At 37.5% G+C, this 24,409-nt stretch overlaps 1 protein-coding gene across 5 annotated transcripts in view; it reads right to left on the bottom strand.

The window, feature by feature from the left end:
- Window positions 1–24,409, bottom strand: part of ARL15 (ADP ribosylation factor like GTPase 15) — a 221,332-nt gene that overhangs the window by 123,226 nt on the left and 73,697 nt on the right. For all 5 annotated transcript variants that reach the window (XM_061469418.1, XM_061469414.1, XM_061469415.1 and 2 more), the window contains 3 exons: window positions 20,927–21,071; window positions 18,580–18,639; window positions 5,745–5,953 (listed from right to left, as the gene is read on the bottom strand). In XM_061469418.1, coding sequence (XP_061325402.1) covers window positions 5,745–5,953; window positions 18,580–18,639; window positions 20,927–21,071 — 414 coding nt within the window. The remainder of the gene's footprint in view (window positions 1–5,744; window positions 5,954–18,579; window positions 18,640–20,926; window positions 21,072–24,409) is intronic.

Here is a 24,409-nt window from a genome sequence, read left to right as displayed (position 1 = left end):
GATTGCAAATATTAAGGTCATTAAGGTCACTATGATCTCAAAACAGGGTAGGAATCCATATTTTGGCTATTTGCTGCAGTAATCTGAAGATAGTTTCAGAAACAGTTTCTCGAGAAACCAAAAATCTGCCCCTGATTTAACTTTGCTATGCATGTCCTTGTCATAAAGTACACAGATTTGTAACAGCTGGTCTTTAAGAATTCGGATAGGTGAACTAATTAGAGAGGCTTGACCAGGGTGAGGATGGGACAGGCTGCAGAGAGAACCTCCATTTTCATTCTTGGTTTTGGGCTGTTTTTGTAGTATCTGCTGCTGGAGGCATTATCTGCTCAAAACTGTTAGCTGAGATATGCTCAAGCATGCTCACTGAAGCTAAACCTCCTTGGGTGTCACTGTTCAAAACAGTTTTCCAGACTGTTAAGTAATGATGTCTACAACTGGTATATTGACAGGATTTCCAAAAAGAAACCATTTTCCCCTAACTAGCTGAAACTACAAAAGGCTTGAACTATGGCAAATTATTATGAAGACGCCAAAATAAAAAGAAGTAATAACACCTTGGAATTAAGCCTGATATATGCAGTCAACTTGGCCCATAAAGCATCAGCAGGCCCAGACAGCACAGTTTCAAATGTGCTCCAGCTCCCTGGCACCAGTAAGAGCTTCCGCAGATACTGACAAACCTGGACATTCTCCTGAAGTGGTTATTTAGCTTTAAGACTCTTAAGGCATCAAAAAGACATTGCTTATCTACAAAATTGTTTCCAGACATAAACAACAGAGAAGAAACTGGCAGGATAACAGATTATTAGCCCTCACATCCCTAAGGTGGCTCTTTTCATGAGAGTCATCCTCCATTTTTCTACTAGAAGAAAACCAAATTAAACGCTGTCCGTGACTCAAGATCAAAATGCATTAAAATATTCTCAGATAAATACATCACAATCTAAGTAAAACTGGGATCAACTTTTCACACTTCCTTTTGAAACATATTGTTTGTAATTCAAAGATATTTTTATTCTAGCTTTCTCGAAAAAGAAAATCTGAAAGACCTTCCTCTGCAGTTTCACACACATATCAGTATCACAACTATAAAGTAAGAAATTGTAGACAAGAGGAAAAAAAGCACTTGTGATCAGTGCAGTCATTACCTTTTTACCTATCTTTCTGACAACAATATTTAGAAAGACAATACAATCTTAAAATAGACTGAGAAGACTTTTGATATACTGTCTACTAGTAAGCCTATGTTTTAAAAGTTCTAGCATTTTTTAAAATGGTAATTTAGAACATATATTCAATGGCTTCCCCTGGTACTGGTGATCAGCAACTTTTATATATAAAAGAAATCCATTAATTGCCTGCACTTTCAGATAAGTAAAAGAAAATGCAGCAAATGGTTATACTCTATGAACATCTTTACATATGTGATCTTAGACTACAATAGTTCAGTTGGAAGGGACCTAGAATGATCATCTAGTCCAGCTACAACCTTGAAAACAGTCTTAAATATAAAAACCGAAGATATTCGCCAAAATCAACACGCTGCCAAACACGTAGCAGCTTCACCACCGAACTGGCAAAGCCTCCTCATCCAATTGTTTGTCCTTTGGCCAGTCCTTCATGGCTTCCACAAGTCTACAACAGATTCAGACAACTGTTTGTTTGCTCATCATAGCCTGTTCCTAAAATACAGTGGCTATGGACAACTTCCAATGCATCCTATCTGCGACTCTGAAATACTGCTCTGGCCTTGGAGGAAAGCAACTCTCAGCTTGTATACTGGTTCAAATCACAGGAATCCACTGCAATATCCAGCTTCCAATACTATTACACAAAGCAGCACAAATTCCAAAATAAAAATCAACCAGTTGGTAATCAAAGTAATGCTGCTGTTCCCTTGCAAAGCAATTTGCAATGCTTTTATCACCATAAATCTCCTGTAATATTCTAAGCTTTTAACAGAAATCTGACTAATCAACAGTTGTTATAATCAGAAGCACTTTTGTGATGGAAAAGCAAAGCATATCCCATCACCAAGATATTTGTTAAAATATATATATGTAATTAAGTACACTGGTTCAGAATTGCACCCTGTATTTAGGAAACAGTGGCCAAACGGATATGCTGCCATCTTCCATCAGCTAAGTAACTAAATTTATTTTCACTTGTAACTCTTTTCTTTTACTAATTCAGGAGATTTCCAAAACAGCAGTCAGAACTGACTTATACATGATTAATCTTCATCACTGTGATTTTAGTCTAAAAATTTTGCATCATACCCATCAACTCAAATACTTTCATCTGAGTTTTACAGTCTGGTTAATATACGCAGTCTTTATTTCAGCATGGCTCAGCTGAAATCACTTAGCAGCTATCTGAAACCACTTAAATATGTACTACTGTCACAGGAACAACAAAACTTACAAGGAACTTTGACATTGGGACATAAACACCACAGCAGCTGACATAAGAGAAGTAATAGGCACAACATTTAAATTGGCATCTTAATTTATGGTTTCGAGAATGAAATGTCAAGTTTACTTTCTTAATTTCATTTCAAAATTTAAAAAAGAAAAACAAACAACAAACAAAAAACCACACACACACATACACACACGAAAAAAAAAACAAACCAAAACCCAACAAAACAAAAAACTAGGAAACAGCCAAACAGCAACTGAACACAGGAAAAAAGGTTTACATTTACTTATTAGTATTTTGACTTAGTCTCTCCTGTAATTTTTCCTTATAACTTCAATAATGTGAAATACCCTACCCAATCGTGCCTAAAAAAAGAATTAGGTTAAATTACATTTTATAAATTAAACAAGTTATTTAGATATTCTTACAAATAGCCATTATAGTTCTGAACTGAACTACTCATGACGTTGCTTAATATTTACAGCATGCAGCTTCTACAGTATAATTGCTATCTGGAAATGGAAAAAACACATTAAAATAAAATAAAATAGAGAATTTTGAAAACCTGGAACAACTGTACTTCCCAACAATAAATATAACTAACATCTGCTGCAGAAACTGCTTGGCACTTGTACAGTTTTGTGAGGGATTTTTGTTGTAGATAAATATTTTTTCTACAATTCCTATTACGCACCACTCAACTCAGACATTTTCTTTAATTATACTCCAAGGAGTCTTTTCATATGCATTAAGGAAAGGGAATTTGTTGCACAGGAGAATGCATACATACTTCTAAATTTCATCTGTCTTCTGATATATAAAAAAGCAAGGAAATACCTATAGTTAATGGACTTGTTCTGCAAAAATTTTTAATAAAACACTTTATACTTAACATTATTTTTGTTAAATCCTGAAAAACGCTATTTTTGAAATAAGGGAAGGTCTTATGATTCAGCATTTTACTTTCATTTCAAATATCTATATAATGAGGACAACAGCACAGCAAAGACTCTGGGAAAGCATACTGACCAAATAATGATCCCACTTTGCATACACAGCAAACATAAGGCATCATTTTTTTCAGGGACAAAAGAACAACTTCATGGCATTCTCCTTAGCTGCTTTTGTAACTCTGATCACCACTACTCTTAAGTAAAGCATTTCACAGACACATACTGAGTTCTTGATAGAAGGTTATTTTTCCTGAAAATATGCATAAGTTGTACACATTTAACAAAATTATTGCATTCAGCATTTCATAATGACTCAAAGCAATCAAGATTTGTTTGCTATGATAATATACTGAAAGATTTTTTTTTTTTTTTAAGGGCATGCAGTAGAAACATATTTGAATTATATGGTAAGCACGTAAAGATCTACTCCTCTGCTGAGGTATCAAGCAATTGGTAATGATGGATGAGGAGAAAATAAGGGTACTGCCAATAAGAGTAGAAATGCTAACTCTAAACACGCAAAAGCTTCAGTTCAGGCTCAAAAGTCTATCCATGCAGGCTCAACTCCAAAACAGAGAGATACATGTATGATTTGCTGTAAAACAAAGTAACTGGCATTATATTCACTATTCTTATGAAAACAGACAAAGAACATTGCGTGAACATTATTTATAATCAAAATCCTCAGCTAACTTTAAACCAAGTTGGGCATTTTAAAAAAGAAAAAAGTAGTAAAAAAAAAATCTTAAATCATGTGAAAAAAGCATTTCCATTGATGGAAACTGTAATCTATATTACTCTATGAAAAAAAGTAAAAATCAAAACACCTTGGGTATATTTGTATTAATAAAATGAAGCCAGTTGTGTTTCATAATATTGTCGTTTTTTTAAGTGAAAGATTTAGGAATATGTGCTTTGCTTTTACACTGCACAATAAACTAGAGGAAATAAATAAACTGATATCTAAAAATCCACATTACATCTCCTTTAAATACTTCTTCCTAAATCTGTTTTTAGATGAGCAAATCTTCAAACTTGTAGATTCTATCCCTGCATTATTTCAGTTTACTTTTTATGTAACTTGCAACTAAACCCAAATTCCCCCTGCCCTCTCCTATATTCTTCCTTTTTCCTAAACACAGATTTTTGGAGGAAAGGGCCAACAAGTTCATAAAACATTTTACAGTGTAGCTAACGCAGTTATAGCTTATTCTCTTGCTCTCATATTAAAAACATTGTTGCTCTCCAGTCACATTTACACTTGCCCTTCTTAACACATAATAAGCTTAACTTTTTATCCACTATTTCTTTTGACTAAGAAAGGAGGTATGAATAGCAATAAAGCAGTACAGAAAGTACGTATAACTATACTGTACAAATAGCAGTTAATCTACAGATCAGTAAGTTTTGCACTGAACTGAACTGGCATTCTTCAAAAAGATCAGATTTTAATATCTTAGACAAAGTGCATCTGAGAAGGCACCAAGTTTAGATGCAATGCAGCCACACAGTAAGGTGCTGAACTAGTTTTCACTCTGCTGTAATAAAAAACACCACTCACAGAACAAACATTTCACATACAATCTTTAATAGGAAGAGTCCTTTAGATGACATTTATGAACAGAATGACACAACCAAATTGTAACTTCTTCCTACAAACTTCAGAAGAATAAAGGGATCTTCTCATGAAGAATCAGTAACTTTCAGCATTTCCTCAAATGTATGTGACATAATAGGAATGTAAGTAAGATGAATTTTTCAGAAACTTAAAAGCAAAAGGTATACTGAATAGAACAATTATATAATTTACTATGTGATAGCTACAAGTTAGACAAAGATACTACTCCTTAATGAAGAAAATCAGAACAAGTTAAGGACTTTAGAACAAGAACTGCAACTCTGCTTCCACATCAGTATACAGCAGTTCAGAAAAAACCTCTTACATAAAAGACAACCTATGGCTACGATATATTGCTTTAAGCAGTTGCAAAGAATGGAGTAATGGGACAGTGCAAGATTAAAACTAACAGCAAACAAAAAAAAACAAGATTAACAAAAAATCACTGTCGCAGCAGCATTTGATAAGAGTAGTTTAAAAACGCCTTTTTTCCCTTAAGCAAAATATGGTGAAAGCAGGAGAACCATTTGCATCCAAGTATTACTTGGCTGTTTTCCAGAACAACTGAGCCTGCACAGAGTGCATTGGACTAAGTTCTTAGGGGCTGGGACTGTTCTTGGTCCGCATACTTACAGTGAAGAGTAACTGAGGCCAGTCCATAACTAGCATGTCAGGGTAATAATTTATACTGGGTCAGTGATGTGCAGATAGCAAATAAAAACAGGCAAAACACTGCCACATTAACATACCTCTTGCACAGAACGAGCTGCTGGCTTGTCTTGATGATTGGCCAGTATTAAAAACGGCAAAGTACATAACTGGGGGTGCTGGAGAGCAGAATGCAGTTCATTCCTAGCAGTTTCTAGATCATCTTCAGAGGAGGCGCTGTCTAATACAAATATTACTCCTTGGGATCCTTGGTAGTAACGACTCCAGTATTTCCTGATATTGTCAGCCCCTAGCAAGAAAATAAGAACTAATTAAAATACGAATAATTAAAGAGATTTATCACTTCTATCTTAAAATAACCTTCTATTTAGAACAACCAAAGCAATAGACTAGATTTTCTCTCCTACATAATCACCATTGAAAGCGTAAGAAAGAAAAAAGCAACACACTCACAAACATCAAATTAACACTGTTTAAATAAGAAAGGAATTTGACTCAATACAGTTTTCATCCCTAAAAGTGTCTGCTCCATCAACAAGTACTGGCAGAACTACTAAATTCCCAGTGCCACATAATCCTATACCTTCTCACTGTAATATCTTGGTACTAGTACCTAAAACTTTGCCCAGTCTTTTCTACTTAGTCCTGCAGATCCTTGCTATAACCTGTGGCTTCTGTCATAGCAGTTGCTCATTTCTAAGCATGATCAGCTTTTTCAGTTCATCTACAAGCCATCAGACAACCACCTCATAATTGGCAAAAAAAGTGTCAGAAAGTCTATTAACATAATTAGACACTTAGTGAGGAGAATGGTGATACAACAGTGAGTTCAACAGTGGATGAAAAGCTACAGTGACAACATGCAAAGGTATTAATTTCAACTACTTTTGCTCTGTCAACCACATTAAGGATTCTGGAAAAGCCCAACAGTAGACATGAGTGAATGTACAGGCTTATATGCCACAGTAATTTTTAGAACACATATCAGCAGCACTCAGCCCTCTCAACAGAAGCCAAGCAATAAGGTTATCCACAGAGAGCTTTTGTCTCCCTTGGGGAGTAGCATATGTTGTTACATTGAGGTAGGGAAAAAAAGTATGTATTTGACAGCTGTCAAACTATCTAAACTATGATTTGGATATGGGCTATTCTTTGTATGTCTGAGTCTGGCACTACACTCATGGGGTCTAACACTAAAAAGTGAACAGCAGCAATACCCTAGTAGAAAACTTGACATGTCTCCAAAAGAGTGATTTGCAGAAATGGGCTGATCCTTTACAGATGCTTCTCTGAATCTGAGATAGACAGAAGTGAACTTTAATGTAGACACAGAAACCAAGAGCTGATAATAATAAAACTCATTTTTTTTAGTGAAACAAAACTTCACAGAAGTTCTGAGCAACATGTTGGCACAAAATTGTAATTTAATGCAACACTAATATTATAATGATATAATACCTAAAATATTTGCTTAATTTATACATTGTGCGACAGAAAGACAGTCATTAACCAAAGGGATCTGGATAGGCTGGATCAATGGGCTGTGACCAAATGCATGAGGTTCAACAAGGCAAAGTGCTGGGTCCTGCATATGGGCCACACTAACCCCCTGCAACACTACAGGCTTGGGGCAGAGTGGCTGGAAAGCTGCTCTGCAGAAAAGGACTTGGGGGTGCTGATGGAGCTGGGCATGATCCAGCTTGTGCCCAGGCAGAGAAGAAGGCCAACAGCATCCTGGCCTGTGTCAGGAATAGTGTGGTGTCCTGGGTTCAGCAGTAGCAGTCATTTTTCTCCTTCGTGGTAGCTGGTGCAGTGCTGTGTTTTGACTTTCAGCCTGGGAACAGTGCTGATAATACCGATGTTTTCGGTTGTTGCTAAGCGATGTTTACCCTGACCAAGGACTTTGTGAGGCTCATGCTCTGCCAGGGAGGAGGGGAAGACGGGAGGCAGCAGAGACGGGACACATGACCCAGGCTGGCCAAAGAGGTATTCCATACCACAGCACGTCACGCTGGGGGGCGTAACTGGGAGTTACCCAGAAGGACACGGGGTCTTCTGGGTTGGACTCGTTTCTTGGCCGGTGGTATTGTATTCTCTTCCCTTGTTATTTTCTCTTATCATTGTTGTCGGTGGTGGTAGTGGTGGTGATTTGTGTTGTACATTGGTTGCTGGACTGTTCTTGTCTCAACCCGTGGGAGTTGCACTCTTTCGATCCTCCTCCCCGTTCCTCCAGGAGCGGGGAAGGGGAGAGCTGCTGGAGGGGGGACACGGGCCTCAACTGCTTCCAGCCCAGCACCACTCACTGGGAGTAAGTGAACAAGCTGTCTGGCTAGGTTTAAAATATGACATGTGGCCAGCAGGGCCAGGGCAGTGATCATCCCCCTGTACTGGGCACTGGGGAGGCCACACCTCAAATCCTGTGTTCAGTTCTGGGCCCCTCACTACAAGAGAGACATCGAGGTGCTGTGGCAGGTCCAGAGAAGGGCAACGGAGCTGGTGAAGGGTCTGGAGCACAAGTGTGGTTAGGAATGGCTGAGGGACTGGGGTGGGGTTTAGTCTGGAGAAGGGAAGGCTCAGGGAGGACCTTATCGCCCTCTACAACTACCTGAAAAGAAGATGGAGCTAGAATCTGGCCACTCTCTTCTCCAAAGGAACAAGCAATAAGACAAGAGGTAACAGCCTCAAGCTGTGACAGGGGAGGTTTAGATTAGACATTAGGTAAAAGTTCTTCAATGAAAGGGTGGTCAGGCATTGGAACAGGCTGACCAGGGAGGCAGTGGAATCCCTGCCCCTGGAAATGTCCAAAAAACGTGTACATGAGGCCCTCAAAGGCAGAATTGCCAGTCCCGGGGTAAAGGCTGGACTTGATCTTAAAAGTCTTCTCCAACCTAATTGATTCTATGATTCAACGGTGAAGAAACAAATACCTAAAAAGGAATTTACACTATAAAATTTAGGCATGGAACTCAAGAGTATCCAAATCTCACTCCATAGAGTTCCTGTCTTCTCTGTACCAGCCACACTGAATCTTAGGCACTCTGTTTCTGTATTATGCATCTAGCACAATTTAGGTGGCTAACGAACACTGTGAACACATGCTTTTTTCTACAGAGAATACCAAAGTCATACCTGAACAGTTTTTCCGCAAGAGAGCTAAACAGTCAATTATTTAAATGTAAATGATCATGGGATTTAGTCAAGATCTTGCTCAATTTCCCTACTAATTTAAACAGAATCAAAGTAACAATGCAGGAACAGGACAGCTGTTTCATTTATTTTATCATCAATCTCTGAAGATCAACATTACATGCACAGAAGAGAGACTGCATTGAAAGCTAATTCTGTGTTTCCTGTATCACCAGAGTATCTACCAACTGTACTTGTAAAGAATTTCACAGCATCTGTCAGATGTTCCAGTCTTTCCAAACATCTGTCTATGTCAGAACCAAGTGGAGCAAGTTGCCAGAGGGACACTACTTGCATAGCCACACACAGCTGTGTCACAGGCATCTGAAATATCACATTACTTTAAAACCTGTTAGAGAATGATTTTCAGGGAACTGAAAGGCCAACACCCTGATCAGCTCCTTGAAGGTCTTTTTTTTTTTCCTAGCAATGTAACATCTGGCTTACTTACTCTAAGCTTCATCCAGGTACTTCTCAATCAAACATTACTGCCAGAACCTGAGTGTTTTCTTTGTAACTGCAATATTTCTAAAGATAAAAATTTTGTGGTGAACTTCAGAGCATAGAATCTGTGGTATCCAAGCACATGGATCCCTACATGGGACACTGGAGTCAGAAAAACAGTATGCTGATCTGCGGAGCTTACGGTCCTGTCTGCTTGATTCAAGTTCTTTAGCTGCTCAATTTTGTTTCTCTGTATCAACTGTCCCAAAAGAAACACCATCAAAGCATAGTAGTCCTTTTCTCTCCAGACATGGCCGGTCATCATGGCATAGTTATAAGAACCAACTGACAACGTCCAACAAAACCTGGTGTTTCCTTTGGGATGTTCTATTAGAATAATGACGTATTCTGAATTTGCTTACACTTCAATTCAGAGGAAATCACAGCCTGAGGTTTAAGAATAAAAAATATCTGCACTAAGCAGACAAGAAGAAAAAAGCTATGAGCAACTGGAAATCACAGTTTCTACATGACAAATAAGCTCATATTCTTTTGTTTTAATTCTTCATACCCAGGGAGCATAACCTGTGCTTAGTCTCTTTCTCCAGAGGGCACTGGTGGTTATCCTGGGCAGAAAATGCTGGCTTGTGATGAGTGATCCATCACTCTTTATGGCATGACAAACTCAGTCTTTAGACCAATCACTTCTTTTTAAAGGTGCAGTTTAGCACCTTAACACACCACCCTATGAATTAATCTTTTCATCTCTTCTAAAGATTTCTATGAGAGGGAAATTCAAAAGTTGGACTTCTTTGGCAATCCATAATGCAATGTACCTCCACTGAACAAACTCAGACTCTCAATAAAACCAGAAACTTAATTGGTATCCAAAATGTTCTATCAAGCAATAGTAACATACAGGACAAGCATTTAGGTTTGTCAGCCTAATACCAAATGAGTTTTTTTACAGCTTTCGAGGCACATGGCTGCTTCTTCAACCACTTTATGCCTAAACGAAGATTTAAAAAAATAAAATATAAAAAAGGAAAGAAGTAACTCAAGTAAAATTCTCCTAGGGAACACGTTATGCAAAAGGTTCACTAAACTGTGACATTCAGTGTATTTTCCTCAGACACAGGCAAAAGCTAGAACTCATGCCTAGGCATATGATTTTTTCCTTCATCATTGGACCCATGGGAGTGGGTTGAGTCCTGTGATGTGACTAAACCATCCAATTTACAAAAAAAAGAGGTGAGACACATGACACACAACACACAACAATGACACACGAAAACGTACTACAACACAATCACACTACTTACTATAAAAGACTCTATAAGCTTGACTTACTTCATAAAAGGAATTAAAAAAAACACCTCTCCTTACAAGGAATGAAAAGGGTGCTGTAATTAAACCCCCCAGTCATTCAGCACTACTACAGGGCAGATCTATTCAATAACTGTTACAAATTTTACAAAGTTTTAATTTGTAATTATTAAAGTATCAAATAAATTCTTTTTTTTTATTTTCAGCCAAGGGTATAGTATTTCCATATTAACACTATTTATTAAAGACCCCTTAGAAGCTGGGGGGGAAGAGTTTGCGAGTTATGTGCAGTTTAATGCATTTCCGAAACAGGTTGCACAATTATGTGCAAATATTATACAAAATGCAGAGCTGCAAATCTCCCTTTCACCTATTAATACTTCTGCTTACATCTTCATCCACAGATGCTTGAGGCTACCTTCAATTCCCCGCTTTTCAGTACTTTAAGGAAAACACAACATAGAATTACAGAAAAAAACGTCACTGAAAGCAATTTAAAGGCGTCGAATTTGTTACTTGTCAAACTTGCAGCAAAACTCCATTGAAAGCACAACGAATGTCATTTAGCCCTTGCTTCAAGACAGTCTAGCTTGTGCACGAAAGCTGCTGTTCACCTCAAAATACATCACAGCTCCAGCAAAATTATAGTCTCAAAACCAGGGGAGAACTTTTTTTTCCTTCCCACCAAAAACAGTTAACCTGGGGCCATAAAAGATTGCAGGCTGCAACCAGTTTTTCTGCCACTTCAAACATAACATCCACTCACCTCCAATAAAAGCCATAGACCTATTTTGAAGGTTTTATAGTTGATTAAAAAATTATATTGATAATTCCTCTACAGACCATTTCTAATTATCTAAAACCATGAAAAGATGTTAAAGAATATGCACCAAAAAATCTTTTTGCATGAAAGACTGGACCACTGGAGAAGTAGGAGAGGAAGAGAAAAAGAAATCCCTTGTCCATTGTTGCAAAATCTTCAAATACACCCTAGTGTCCCACCCCACAAAAACCTTATTAAAAGAATTTTGAAATAACAGTTTCAAAATCTACATATGGTTTGTAACTTCACTTCCCATCAAAACTGACATGTCTTCTTAGGTAATCTGAAAAGTACCTGAAATCTTAGAAATCTTAATAGATTTTTAAGAGATGTTGCTCATCTATCTCTCACATACTCTCTATTTAAGTGTCCAAGTATTCCCCTTTAATAAATACAGCATACAGATTTATTTGGTTTTTTAACAGTAGCTATTTTTCAGCCTGTTAGGTCCTTTTATTTTTATAAATAAACTTTATTTGCTTTTATAAGTAAAGTTATAAATCCTAAGATTTATACATGCTTTGTACATACATGCAACTTGTCCATGCTGACAGACACATCCACACACAGATACAGAAGTTTCCCACAGGTGTAATGTCAGTCACCATTCAATGGCTATACTGTATTACTACTGCTTATTGCTAAGTGGCAATACAGATGCTAAACCAAAACCTTCCTCAAGGCTTTAAACCTTCCTAGGGTTTAAGACCAAGTGATCACAGCCTTTCAGGCAGCCCACTCCTGCAATCATATACAAAGAATGGCAATAGGAAACTGGCAAGATTTCTCCTGAAAGAGGAAAATTTGGACATTGCTAGATCAACTATAATCACTGCAGGAATTCAACAACAATGTGGACAAACAGCATTCAAAGAAAAAAAAAAAAAGTTGAGAGATAGATTCTGTGCCTTTATATTCAATACATACAAAAATCAGAAAAATACTTTATTATACTCGTTTTCATTCTTCTTATCAAACTGATGTTTATGAAAAAAAAATCTCTGACATCTCTTGTCTGCCTTCCAGGCTTCCCCAGTGAGATTAATCTGGAAATTGAGCCTTCAGTATTTTCTCTATTAGCTAACTTAGGTGCTGTCTCCAACTTTGAACCTCTACCTAACTCTGCTATTTAAAACTGTCAGAACAAGCACTTGAAAGTTTTAAAAACACTGCACTTACCCTTGCCTGCAGAAATTCAGTTTGATCTACTGAGGTGTGTACTACATCTTGGAATAAAATCACACAATTTGAAACAAAATTCTCCTGTTCTAGTCAAGAACATAGTGTTCATTAGAAAAACTTACAGATTATATCAAAAGGAAGATAATGTGCCATGCAAAACACTCTTCACATTTACTCAAGCCTGAAGCTTTCAGAAGTTTGCAGCAGGTGGCACACCACACTAAACTGGACTTCAGGTATCACAGCCACTCTCAGAATTACTTTTTTTTTTATTGGCAAGGCACAGACACACAGTAAGGCCTCTCAAGCTGGCAAAGAATGGCTGGCAACCGGAAAAATCATCTTCGTCTCTACCCAATACCCCACCAGCACAGCTCCCTAGCCAACAGCTGCTGCCAGCACACAGCAAGAATCAGATGTACCCTCCACTGAGCTGCAGTCACACCTCCAGTAACAGTGCCCGTAATCTCAAACAAGGCTCAAAACACATCTTTCTCTACAGCACTTAAGACTAGGAGGCATATAAAGAAAGCAGCAAGCCAACCACAGTTCTGTACTTCTGTCTAACCCTTCTGCTGACTGGCCAAAAAAGTTTGCATCTACTTTAGCCTCTAAGGATGAGGGTCTTTCTGTCCAGAATCAAAAATAAAGCCTTTTGTTGTTGTTGTCGTTTGGCAGGGAGTTCATAAAAGTAGGTATCATTTTGGATGCTAAACTAGGCTCTACCCTTTCATTCAGCCAGAAGAAAACAGTCGCAAGCCCAACAGGAGGCAGAGGCTTTTTAGCAAACCAAAGGTTCTTCTTTTCTCTCCACAAAACATCCAAACAGCAAAAACAACCAGCCTCCTGCCCCACAAATTACTTAACTAGGAAATTCTGAGTTTAATTTATCATATTATACGTAGCTTTGATAGGCATTGCTAGCATGGCTCCTACTTGTTTTGAATAAGATAAGCAGTGGGCTGTCTATTCACACTGCAAAAAGCTAATTGTACAAAAGGACAGGATTTCCAAAGAACAGCAGAAAGATCACTATGCTGAAAATCCTGATTGTAACTTCCTCGGGAGTCATGTTAACGAGATCCATAAGCAGGTGCAAATGATCTCTCTGCTCTATGAAATGAGGAAACTATGTGACAGAGCCTGGGCTGAAGCACCATTTGAACAGCAGGCTGAGTATGATTGATAGCAAACAGACCTAACTTTAATGCTTTCGGAAGCTGAATGTCTCTGTGCAACTCACAGCTTGGACAGCTCATCAGGGTCATCTAAAAATTTCATCTGCTAAGACGTTCTGTAAACTGTTAGATGCAGCTATGTTGCAGATGGCAGTGCATGTACTCCACAACCAGATTTTGTAGAGGTGTCAACTGCCTTTTAGTTAAATACAGTACTGAGATTTTATTGCTTTGTGTTAGTTCGTCGCTGTGAAGATGACTTAAGATGGCATTTACTTATGGTATTGGTTTTCTGATGACTAACTAGATGAAATTTTAGCTGCTCTGTGAGGCTACGTTGCTAGAAGGCTGTTCAGTACTCCCCTCTACCTCCACAGAGAAAAGGGGAAGATTGATTTCCCATAACTATTCAAATTTTAAATTCTATTTAATAGCTCAATATTATTTTCTCCCTTCTCCCTCACTTTTTCACAAGTTCAGGCACTGCTTGATGACTGCTGTCACCTTCTTCAGGGGTTCATGTTTCCCACTCAACTTGGACTGCATAAAAGTGTGACTCCCCCTACTAGTCTCTCTTCTGCTCTTTTATTCCAAATTAAGGCAAAATCCACATGCTTTGTTTAACCAATCCTATTTAAAGTTATTTTTTTACCGAGCTCTCACCTAGACAATTAATTTAGCTGGCCTAAGAATGTTAATTTATGACTTCAGTCATCAAGCTTAAGCAGAGGGGAGGACAGCTCTCATCCCTCTTTTTCTGGGTGTGCGCAAGCAACTGGAGACTTGAGCATCCCTGGTATTAACCACTCTGCACTTGCTAAGCACTTAATACACTATGTCTTAAATGAAGTTTCAAAGACGACGACGTAACATGCAGTCTCTATGCTTGTGAAAAATGCCTTTGGTGGATTATAAAGATGTAACACAAACATACAACAATATATTTTAGTCCATAAAACAGAGAAGGTTACATGTAACATGTTCTTAGTATTTTTAACTCGCTAAGGAGAAAAAGAGCTGTTCACATCCAGAATAATTCTTTTAAGTTTGACCAAGCTCAGTATTTGGCATCTCTCAGTAGTTTCTAAGCCTGTATTTACAAGATAGCAAACTAAATTATGAAATAGACATATTCTATAAAAAGCAACTGTAATTATTACTTGACTTCCAGAACAGAGCTAAAATCTTGAGCATGGAGCTAAAATCTTGATATAGACCTGAACATGTATCTACGTCACAGCATACACTATGACTTTGCATTCTGTTATGACAGCATTGTAACAGCAAATTAATAAACACACTCAATAAATGGTGGTTTCAGGCACTGTGTCTCCAGGCTGAAATCTGTCAGAACCAAAGAAAAAGCCTTCTATTGCCTTTGCATCTTTGTTATCTGTCTTAAGTATAAACCTCAGCATTCAGCATCCCAAATTTCTTTCAGCCAAACACTGTCAGAACAACAAATGTTATCATCTGCTTTATTTCTGCAGCCTTTCCACACCCTCAAGTATGTTCATAGCACATAATTTCAACCTTAATTCCCACCAGAAATTGTGGCACCAGAACAGGAAATCATCAAATTTGTAATTTCTTTCTGTACCATTACTCAGCTGAGTTGCATAATATAGAGATATTTCCAGTTATCCTGGTAAGAGTACATTCTAAAAAAAAAAAAAAGTGGGGAAGGACACAGCACAGCTTCATAGTAATCTAAATTACACATATTATTTTATGGACTAAATTTCTGGCAATAAATTGTGTTGGGGTTTTGAATTTGGGTTGGTTTTTTTTTTTATTTCTCAGGGAGCAGGAAGTCATTATTGGTATATAAAAGTATAAATTTAGAGAAAAGGCAGTTCAAATTGGTTAGTAAACAAAGCAAGACCCTCTTTTCGAGTAATTCAAGCAGGCCCATGTTCGATTTGAAAGCTACTTATTTTCTTACTTATTCAGGGTCAAAATGCTTTTAAACAAAACATTTAACATTAATGAAATTGGATAAAACCTCCATTTCCTGGTAGGAATTCAGCCTGGTTTAGGAGACGAATACAATTAAAAAAAATAATCAGAAATAGGATTTATATATATATATCCTAGTATCATGTATTTTAAAGAAATATTACTGCAAAAAGAACATAGCAAACTTTGCTCTATGTCTCTAATCCTAGAGGCTGATGAAGAGACAATCAGAAAAACAAACCTGGAAGAGACGAAAGAAGAGAGATTTTTCTATACACTTTGCCTGAAAATACAGAATCCCTACAGAAATTAAGAAATAAACCCCAGCTTCATTAGCAGCTCCAGAGGCAACCAGCACAGTAAAAACTAGCAGCATATTCAACCTCGAGGAAGGATACAGCTTCAATCAAACAAAAAGGATACTATGCACTCAGCATCTTTTTCACGTAACTGCTTGGCTGCTGAATATAAGAACCTTCAACAGTATGACTTCTGCTGTTTTTTAAAGGCTGGATGTTAGTAAGTTGTTACATGAAGACATGTGAAGCTTTCAGTTACCTAAACCCAAGACAATTTTAAAACAGAGTATCAAAAACTATATAAAACTTCACCCTTAGAATAACATGCAACAATGGACAGCAGCTGTTAAAAAAGTTGCCTTTCTACCTGCCTCCAAGTTTCCAAGATCAAATGTGACAAGACCCCCGTAGTAATGTAAAGAGAAATTATGTAACACCACCATAGAAACTGAAGGCAAAAAAAAACAGGAATAAGAACAAAACCATAGATTCCTATTCAACACTAGAAGCATAAAGTCCAAAATAAGATTTAGCAGTACTTAAACATGCAAGATGTTTTTATTTATTTTCACATACAGAGAGCAAGAGAGCAGAAAGCTCAGGCTTTACATTCATCAAAGAGGAAAACATCTCCCAGCTAGAAGATTAAACGCTGACCACCAGCTTTTGGAAGAATAATAATTTTGGGAATCTTGCCTTAGCTCCCTTATCTAGGCAATGAAAAGCTGGCAGTGCTCAAGATCAGGCTGGACAGAGCCTTGGGCGACATGATCCATGTAAGGCTCATGCCTATGGCAGGGGGCTTGGAACTAGATGATCTTAAGGTCTTTTCTAACCGAAATCATTGTATGATTCTATTATTTTTATCCAATATCTCATAGAAAAACCAGACAATGTCATTTCTAAGTACAGACATGTAAAAAGCCATAGTTAAAGGGAAAAGAAATATAAAGGTGGAGTAAAAGAATTCTAACAATTTTTCAGTCCTTGGGAAGAGATAAATGGGTGAAAAATCAAATATTCTGGATTACTTCAGGACATCCTGTCATGAGACATTAAAGCACTCCACTGAGATAAGATTTCTCCTAACACACATACCTGCATAAAAGTTGTGTGATCAGAAAAGGTTAAGGAAGACTCTTTAACGAGGATCTGCTGCAGAACTCTCAGGTTCAATTCTTCATGGAAAACCTGCATCTACCTATACAAATTATGTATTTCACAGAGACTGGGCAGCAGAATGTATAAACTGGGCTGCAAATGATTCACCTTGTGAAAAAACAAAAAAAACACAAAAACGCACCAAAAAAATTCCAAGGTGACCTAAGTCCACACGAATGGGGCTTTGAGCAACCTGGTCTAGTGGAAGGTGTCCCTGCCCACGGAAGGGGGTTGGAACCAGCTGATCTTTAAGGTCCCTTCCAAGCCAAACCATTCTGTGATTTTATGATGCAGATAATACACTCAAGCACAACCAACAATATCCCTGTTGAAGCCCTTTATAAAAAAACTTCTGCTTTATTTATAGAATACATGCTCAAACAAGAACATGTATGTTTAAATTCATGGATCAATGGTAGTAAAAACTAAATATAATATGTGCTTATCTCAAAGCATATTCTTGAAACAATTTCAGGTAAGACAACCATGATGAAACTTCATTTGATCTCATGAAACTTCCTTCGGGAACCAAGTTAACTTCTACCCCAGAGCATTTAAGAGAGGTTTCAACCTTGCTGAAAATCTAATGAACAAGATTCATTCTACTGTATTTACGTAGGTAATAAAGAAGATCTACAGAAATTCTAGAATTTAAAGATCTAAGTGTTGGGTTTTTTTTAATTGGAGGAACATTAGATGAAATTAGACTCCACAAGAACTCTCATCAAAATAGTGTTTTCTTCCTTTTACCAGTTACCTCTTGATCCCTTAAGACTCAGGGGCAGAACTGGGCAGCTAAATAGCCTACCTGTATACAGATAATTAAGAATAAACACAATCACAGAACAACCATGCCTCCAAAAGCCACAAATTCAACAAGAGAATATCAAACAATATTGGATGTTAGCTGCCTTTGCAACATTTTCAGTGGTGCAGCAAATATATTGGTCTTGCTAAATGTTGGCCTAGTTACCTCAGGCAATGCTCATAAGTAAAAGCTTATACACACAATAAACACTGGGAACACACTTCCTTAAGATGCTGCTCGAGTTGCACCACAATTACAGTCCAGTTTGTATTTCTGTATAACTCAACCACTGCAGCCCAAGAAATCACATTAAGGAGATACGCCACACTTAACTGCCTTCTGTTCCTCCTGCGTTTTATTTTTTGTCCTCTGTACTCAGCATATGTACTGACTTATTCCCAACTTTATCTGGAGAAACACAGGTTTTAAATTCCATCTACATGGATTTATAATTTTTAAATTTAAAACAAGTAAGAGTTTGCTATGATAAGATTTAGACACTGCATGTTTTTATAATCAAATTATTATATAAATATATAAATGATATACCTCCAAGTTCTTTCACATTCAAGATGGCATTCTGGAATGGCACTGCTTTTATACTAAAACCTGAGAACAGAAATTAAGAGTAACAGTAAGTTATTTGTTAAAGAGGCCATTCACAATCAACTGCATACATTCAGAAAAAACTATATTTTTCATCAAGAACCAGGATTTTGCATGTAAAATTCTGTTTCATTGTGCTGTTTAAAATTATCAGTTATAAGGAAGGGGAAAAGGAATAAATCAGGGCGAGCAATAGAATTTGCAATGATACTATTAAATAGTTGGCACACATTAAAATTCAGCACAAAACTTCCATCCAAGCCACGAATCATTTGGTAAGGAGTTAGTATGGAATATATCTTTATAAAACCTGTGAACTGAAAAAAGGAGTTTCGAAAAAAAGTCTTTCACTCCAAGTTTATTACCTAGCATTTAACAGAAATAAGATGGTTTTTGTCCCAGATCAGACCAATAAGATATTTAAATACTCCAAACATGGTCAGTGCTAGATGCAGTGTAAAGGAAAGTGCAAGAAAATCTGAAGGGAATAATTATGAAGCATTTTAGATGCTGCTGTCTTCAAACAAACCCTAAACTCTTCCTAGAAAGGAGGAAAAACTGGAATGGACCTGAGTGGCATTGATGAGAAAAAGGAAAACACAGGTTATTGTTTGAAAAGTCAGTGGAGAAGTTGTCACACTGTACTCTCGGATTCTCAACAATATTTTCTAATATAGGACAGATACAGTACATAGGGGTAGATTTATTAATAGCCTAGATATGCATCATTTTGGTATGGATGCTGCCTAGTTTTCACCAGAGCCTATCTTCATTCCTCAAGCTAACTAAATAATGGTATTTTGTGGCAACTATCTAGAAACATGTGGAAAGTTAAATTTAAAAAAATAAAAATATTTTCATTATTTCCTTTGATGGATCTATACTGCTGCATACATTGCTGTTACTGTTTCTTTCAGGATCTAAAGTGATAAAGTATAATTTGCATTTATTTAAGGTGAACTCTAAAAATAAAGTTATGGAGAGGGGAGAGAAAAATGAAAAGGTTGAATTATTCTACAGTTTTCTTCCAACTTTTCAAGTTAGGCACTGCTAACTCCTCCATTCAATGAAGTGTGAGATTTCTTTAACATTTCCAGTAACACCACTTTGAAGGCAATGGGTTAATGGCTCACTGCAGGAAAAAAAAACCAACATATTTTCTTGCACCTGTTTTACTTTTTTTACTTACAGTTGTATTAAATAACTTTATGTTCTTCTAATGTAAACAAAGATACACTGAAAACCAGTTAGGGTTGCTAAGGGACAATCATACGATTTAAGCCTGTGAACCACAGCTACAATACAAAGCCATGTAAGTATAAACACAGGTTACTTGCACAACACGCACTATCCGTTCCCTTGGCAAATCAACCTTAGTAAACTGCTATGGCCACAGAATCAGATTTCCTCCATCTCTGTGATCTAATCTGTCTCTTTCTGAACTTTGCAGCCAAGTATTCCTTTTTCTTGGTCCACATGTTTATTTCTGGGTTTTGTTGGTTTTGTTGTGTTTTGGTTTTTTTTTTCTGATGCTGTTTTGGTTTCAGGGGAGGTCCTTTGTTTTTGTTTTGCTTTTTTAATCAAAATACCCTTTTCAGTAATAAGCATTCTGGTTCATCTGTACCTGCACGCATACTCAAATGTTTTGGACTTATGACACTGTTTATCTGTGTTTGCGTCTTTATGTACCTTCTTAATGCGACTGAAACCTCCTGTAAACTGAATGTCTGATCTCAATCTGCCCTTACAACATAAGCAAGTCTCTTCGCTGATCTAAAAAGTAAGAACTATCACCAGAAAAAAACATTCCCATTACATTTATTCTTTTGGTTCCTAGCATATACCACAAGGCACTACTGACCAAGTGTGAGAAGAAATAAATTGCAATAACATTTCAAACCACCACTGTCCCATTCTGTGTTATAGCACATTCTTCTCTTTTCTATCCATGTAACCAGATTGCTTTAAAAAAAAAAAAAAAAGTAAGAAGAAAGAAACCTTTTAATGTGTCTGCACTACATTGGTACTGTTTGTTTCCAATGGTTCTACTTCATTACATCACAATGTAAGTTTTGACTTTCTACACGTTCCAAATTTTATGTTTTTTTCATGGACAGTCCCCAGTATATGACCAAAGAAGGAAAAAGTAAGTAGTGGAAGCTTCGAAGCAATCCATTACCTGCTTCCAAAAGATTACTAAGCCTAAGTTCTCTACCACCTTCGTGATACATTTCAAAAGTTACCTCTGGGAAATGTTGCAGCATATCATGGAATAAAGGCAGCATCCTACCTGTGGTAGACACTATATTCTCCGGGCTTTCACCACAAAGCTGTGACAGAAGACTTGTCTTGCCAGAACCGGTGAGGCCTATGCAAACCAAGTCATATTCAGGTCGTGGTGGCGGTGGTCCCTTGCAGCAAAGTGCTCTAAAACACTGCCAGGGTAGGGAAAAACAAAGCAGAAACAAAAGGAAGATGTTACTTTTTTTGAAAATGTTTATTCAACAAAGTTCTAAAAATCAAGTTTATAAATTTAAAGGCATTGGAGAGAAGCAAATAATTATTCAAACTTTCTATTTTAACAAAACCTACAGTTAAGAGAGTGAGACCACCTCAGAAAAACTAGAACAGCTTTATAAGAAAATGCAAATATACCTGTTAACTTTTCACCTAAACTTCACAAAGCTGGATGTCACTTCTCTCAGACCATTTCCTGACAGCATGTACAGCAGACATACAGGGCATACAGTAGGCATACAGGGAGGCACACGCCCTACTCAACTCTGCAGTGGGGTATGCATGAATTTGCTTCCTGTGCTAATTTCACACAATAACTGGTGTGAACATCAGGGAAGCTCCTAAGCAGCTCCAGCTGTCACAAGAAAGAATCAGAAATGTGCTCCTCTGATGTCCTTCCTCGGCTTGCTTTGTCAGATATTCTACCTTGCAATATCAGCTGTTAAAGAGTACAGCTTGCAAAGAAACAAAATTTGCTGGACTTAGCTCTAGTAAAAGATATACAGATCCCTCACTTCCTCTGGAGGAGTATAAATTACTCACAGTATAAGAATAAAAAAACTCGTAGACAAAGACTGCTCTAGAGTTCTGCTCTCATCTCTTGAACAGTATTGCCAAAGTACACCAAGCTCATCCAAAAGGTACTTTAAGCCCTTGGCTTAAAGGCTCATCAGACCTTTATGCATTATTTGGAAACTTTTTATGTAAAAATTCTAAAAATGTACCATTCTGGGAAAGCCAGGAAGTATGTATTTAAGTTAAGGGCTATAATTATCCGCTACTGTACAAGACAGACTTGCATCAGCCCCATATATAAGTACCTTTTTCCCCAATATCTGCCACCTTCCTATCAAATCTGCTACAACAAGGAAAGGAAAACATGTTTGCACAATCACTCCTCTCACACATTCTGTCTTTACATATTCCCAGCTCTTTTCTTCCATCTTAACCACAGGCCAATCACCGCACTAAGAAATCCAGTCTTTACAACCTTAACCTACTTTGTGTACATTACTACTCAGGATCTCTCATTGAGGGCTACTATACGAGAGAAACTGAATGGACGTCAGTAGGGTGCTGTTGCAAATAGTGAGGTCTGGCTCTGTGCGCAAGTCATCCAAAGAGAACATGATTATAAAAAGACAGCTCACTGAAAGCAGAACTTTTATTGGATTCTTTCCATATAGATGGTAAGTTATTATCCACACTGCTGAACAGTCTTCATTGCTTTAAAGAAGCAAAAGACAGCAAGTACAGGGAAAGTTACAAAATTCCTTCAATAACTTTTAAAAATGTGAGAGGAAATATTTTAGGAATAAAAACATTTACAGTAGTACTTAAGCTGAACAAATGCAATAGATGTTAAAAGCTTTGCCTCTATTAAATTTTGACGAAATTTTCTTTTTTTTTAAGGTCTGCCCTTCTGTGTCTGTCTGTAACGCAGTAAACATGCCTTCTAGCTTTACTCACTGACGTCAGTTTATACTTATCTCACAGGCTCTACAAAGCCACAGCAAACATTCTACTCTGGTACTTAAGTGGGAAAGGCCAATTGAGTTCATTGCACAAAATAAGCTCCTTCAAACAGAGTTTCCACTTAGTGGATATCATGCTGAAGGCCACGAAATTCTTCGAAGCTTGCCAGAGCTCCCGAGGCTGTGTGTCAGGCCCTTTGCAGCCAGTCTTTAAAAAGCATTCAATTTGTCCCTGTCACCACTGCATCTTTGCGACAACTTCTTGATGTCCTATTGAAAAACATAAAGAAACAGATGAGCTGATGAAAGTCTGTGCTTCTCTCTGGCCAGACACTGTGCCAGTTCTTATGCAACCAGACACAACTCTTCCAGCCCTGACTCTGTTTAATAATCTGCAGTTCTGTCAAAGATAGCTATCTCTTTGTAGAACACATATGGAGGCTCTGTGGGTGACAGAGGGGCTCCACAGGCTGGTTTTGTTAAGTTCAGTATCTGTTTAGTGCAGATTCCTTAAGCCTAACTTGGTCTGCAGAACCTCTACTTGCTGTTGATTAAACATATGATCAAAAAGCCAGGTCATGTCCAAAACAGCATACACAGACCCACCACTCCCTCGCTCATCCTTCTCCAGGAAACACAATTATGAAAGGTATCGAAGTCCCTGAGATACAGCAGATACAGGATCCCAGAAGACAGAGAAATTACTCCCTCCAGAACACTCTCGTATTTTATTCGATGATTCCCCTATCTTTATTATATTCATGACTTTGTCCTTCTGCAAAGCTAATTTCCTTCAGTAGATATTTTTGTTTCATTAGACTGAAAACAGACTTTAATATTCTAGCTTCAAAAAGCTGCTGAAATTTAAGCTGCTATATATAGCACTTACCACTGGCTGACATGAGTTCTACAAGCACATTTTAAGGGATACTTGCAGCAACGTATTTTTCATAATTTTTTTTGCAATCCTCTTAACTCAAGTTCAATGAACATCTCTTCCTTTGGAAATGTCACTATACAAACACTTCAATCGCTGTCCTCCTGTTCCCTCAGTAGCTTAAAGTTACCTGGCCACTAAAAAAGTCTGGGCTGTTTAAGCTTCCACTATAGAGACTAAACCTCTATTATCACAAATTTGGTAGCTGCATGCAGTACCTGCACAAGATCTGTGGAGAGTAGAAAATTCAGAGGTTATTGACCAAGTGAATAAAATTACATCCTATATTATGCTTTTGATTATAGAGAGCAAATGCATCCTGAAATATTTTACAGAGCGTGGACTAGAGCTATACCATTATTTAAGACATCATCACATCAGAGTGTGGTCTGAAATGCACAGAACTGCAAGAAACGTGTATTAGTAACTAAAGAAGCCATTTCTGAAATCCAAAACACAAATATATCAAAAACATTGAGAGAGTTGTTCAATTCACAACTACTGCTCTAATCCTTTCCAAAATGGTGTGGTTTCCACTACACCAGTTTGGACAACCCAAAGGGTGTAACAGAAACTTGAATTAAGTCTGACTAGTCTTGAAACACTTGCTAGATATGGACCTGGAAGCCTCTGTCATGGATTCCAAACCTGATTTGCTCGATGAGTGACTGTCCAAAAAAAAGCCGTCATTTAGGTATTACAAAACGAACTCCGAAATCAAGTAAGGCCACTCGGAGGGAGTGTAGGAGATGAGAGAAAGAAAACATTTGACTGTCTCAGCTATAGAGTCAAGCAGAACTAGCTGGCATAGTCACCAAAATGTTGGGTGTCTACATTTTCAGCC

This window comes from Pezoporus flaviventris, unplaced genomic scaffold (genome assembly GCF_033815535.1).
Source record: "Pezoporus flaviventris isolate CSIRO_AGI_PZ_B2104156 unplaced genomic scaffold, CSIRO_AGI_Pfla_v1 ptg000057l, whole genome shotgun sequence".
Taxonomy (NCBI): domain Eukaryota; kingdom Metazoa; phylum Chordata; class Aves; order Psittaciformes; family Psittacidae; genus Pezoporus; species Pezoporus flaviventris.
The sequence above is the reverse complement of the archived record's forward strand: the minus strand, read 5'-3'. Positions and strand labels throughout refer to the sequence as shown.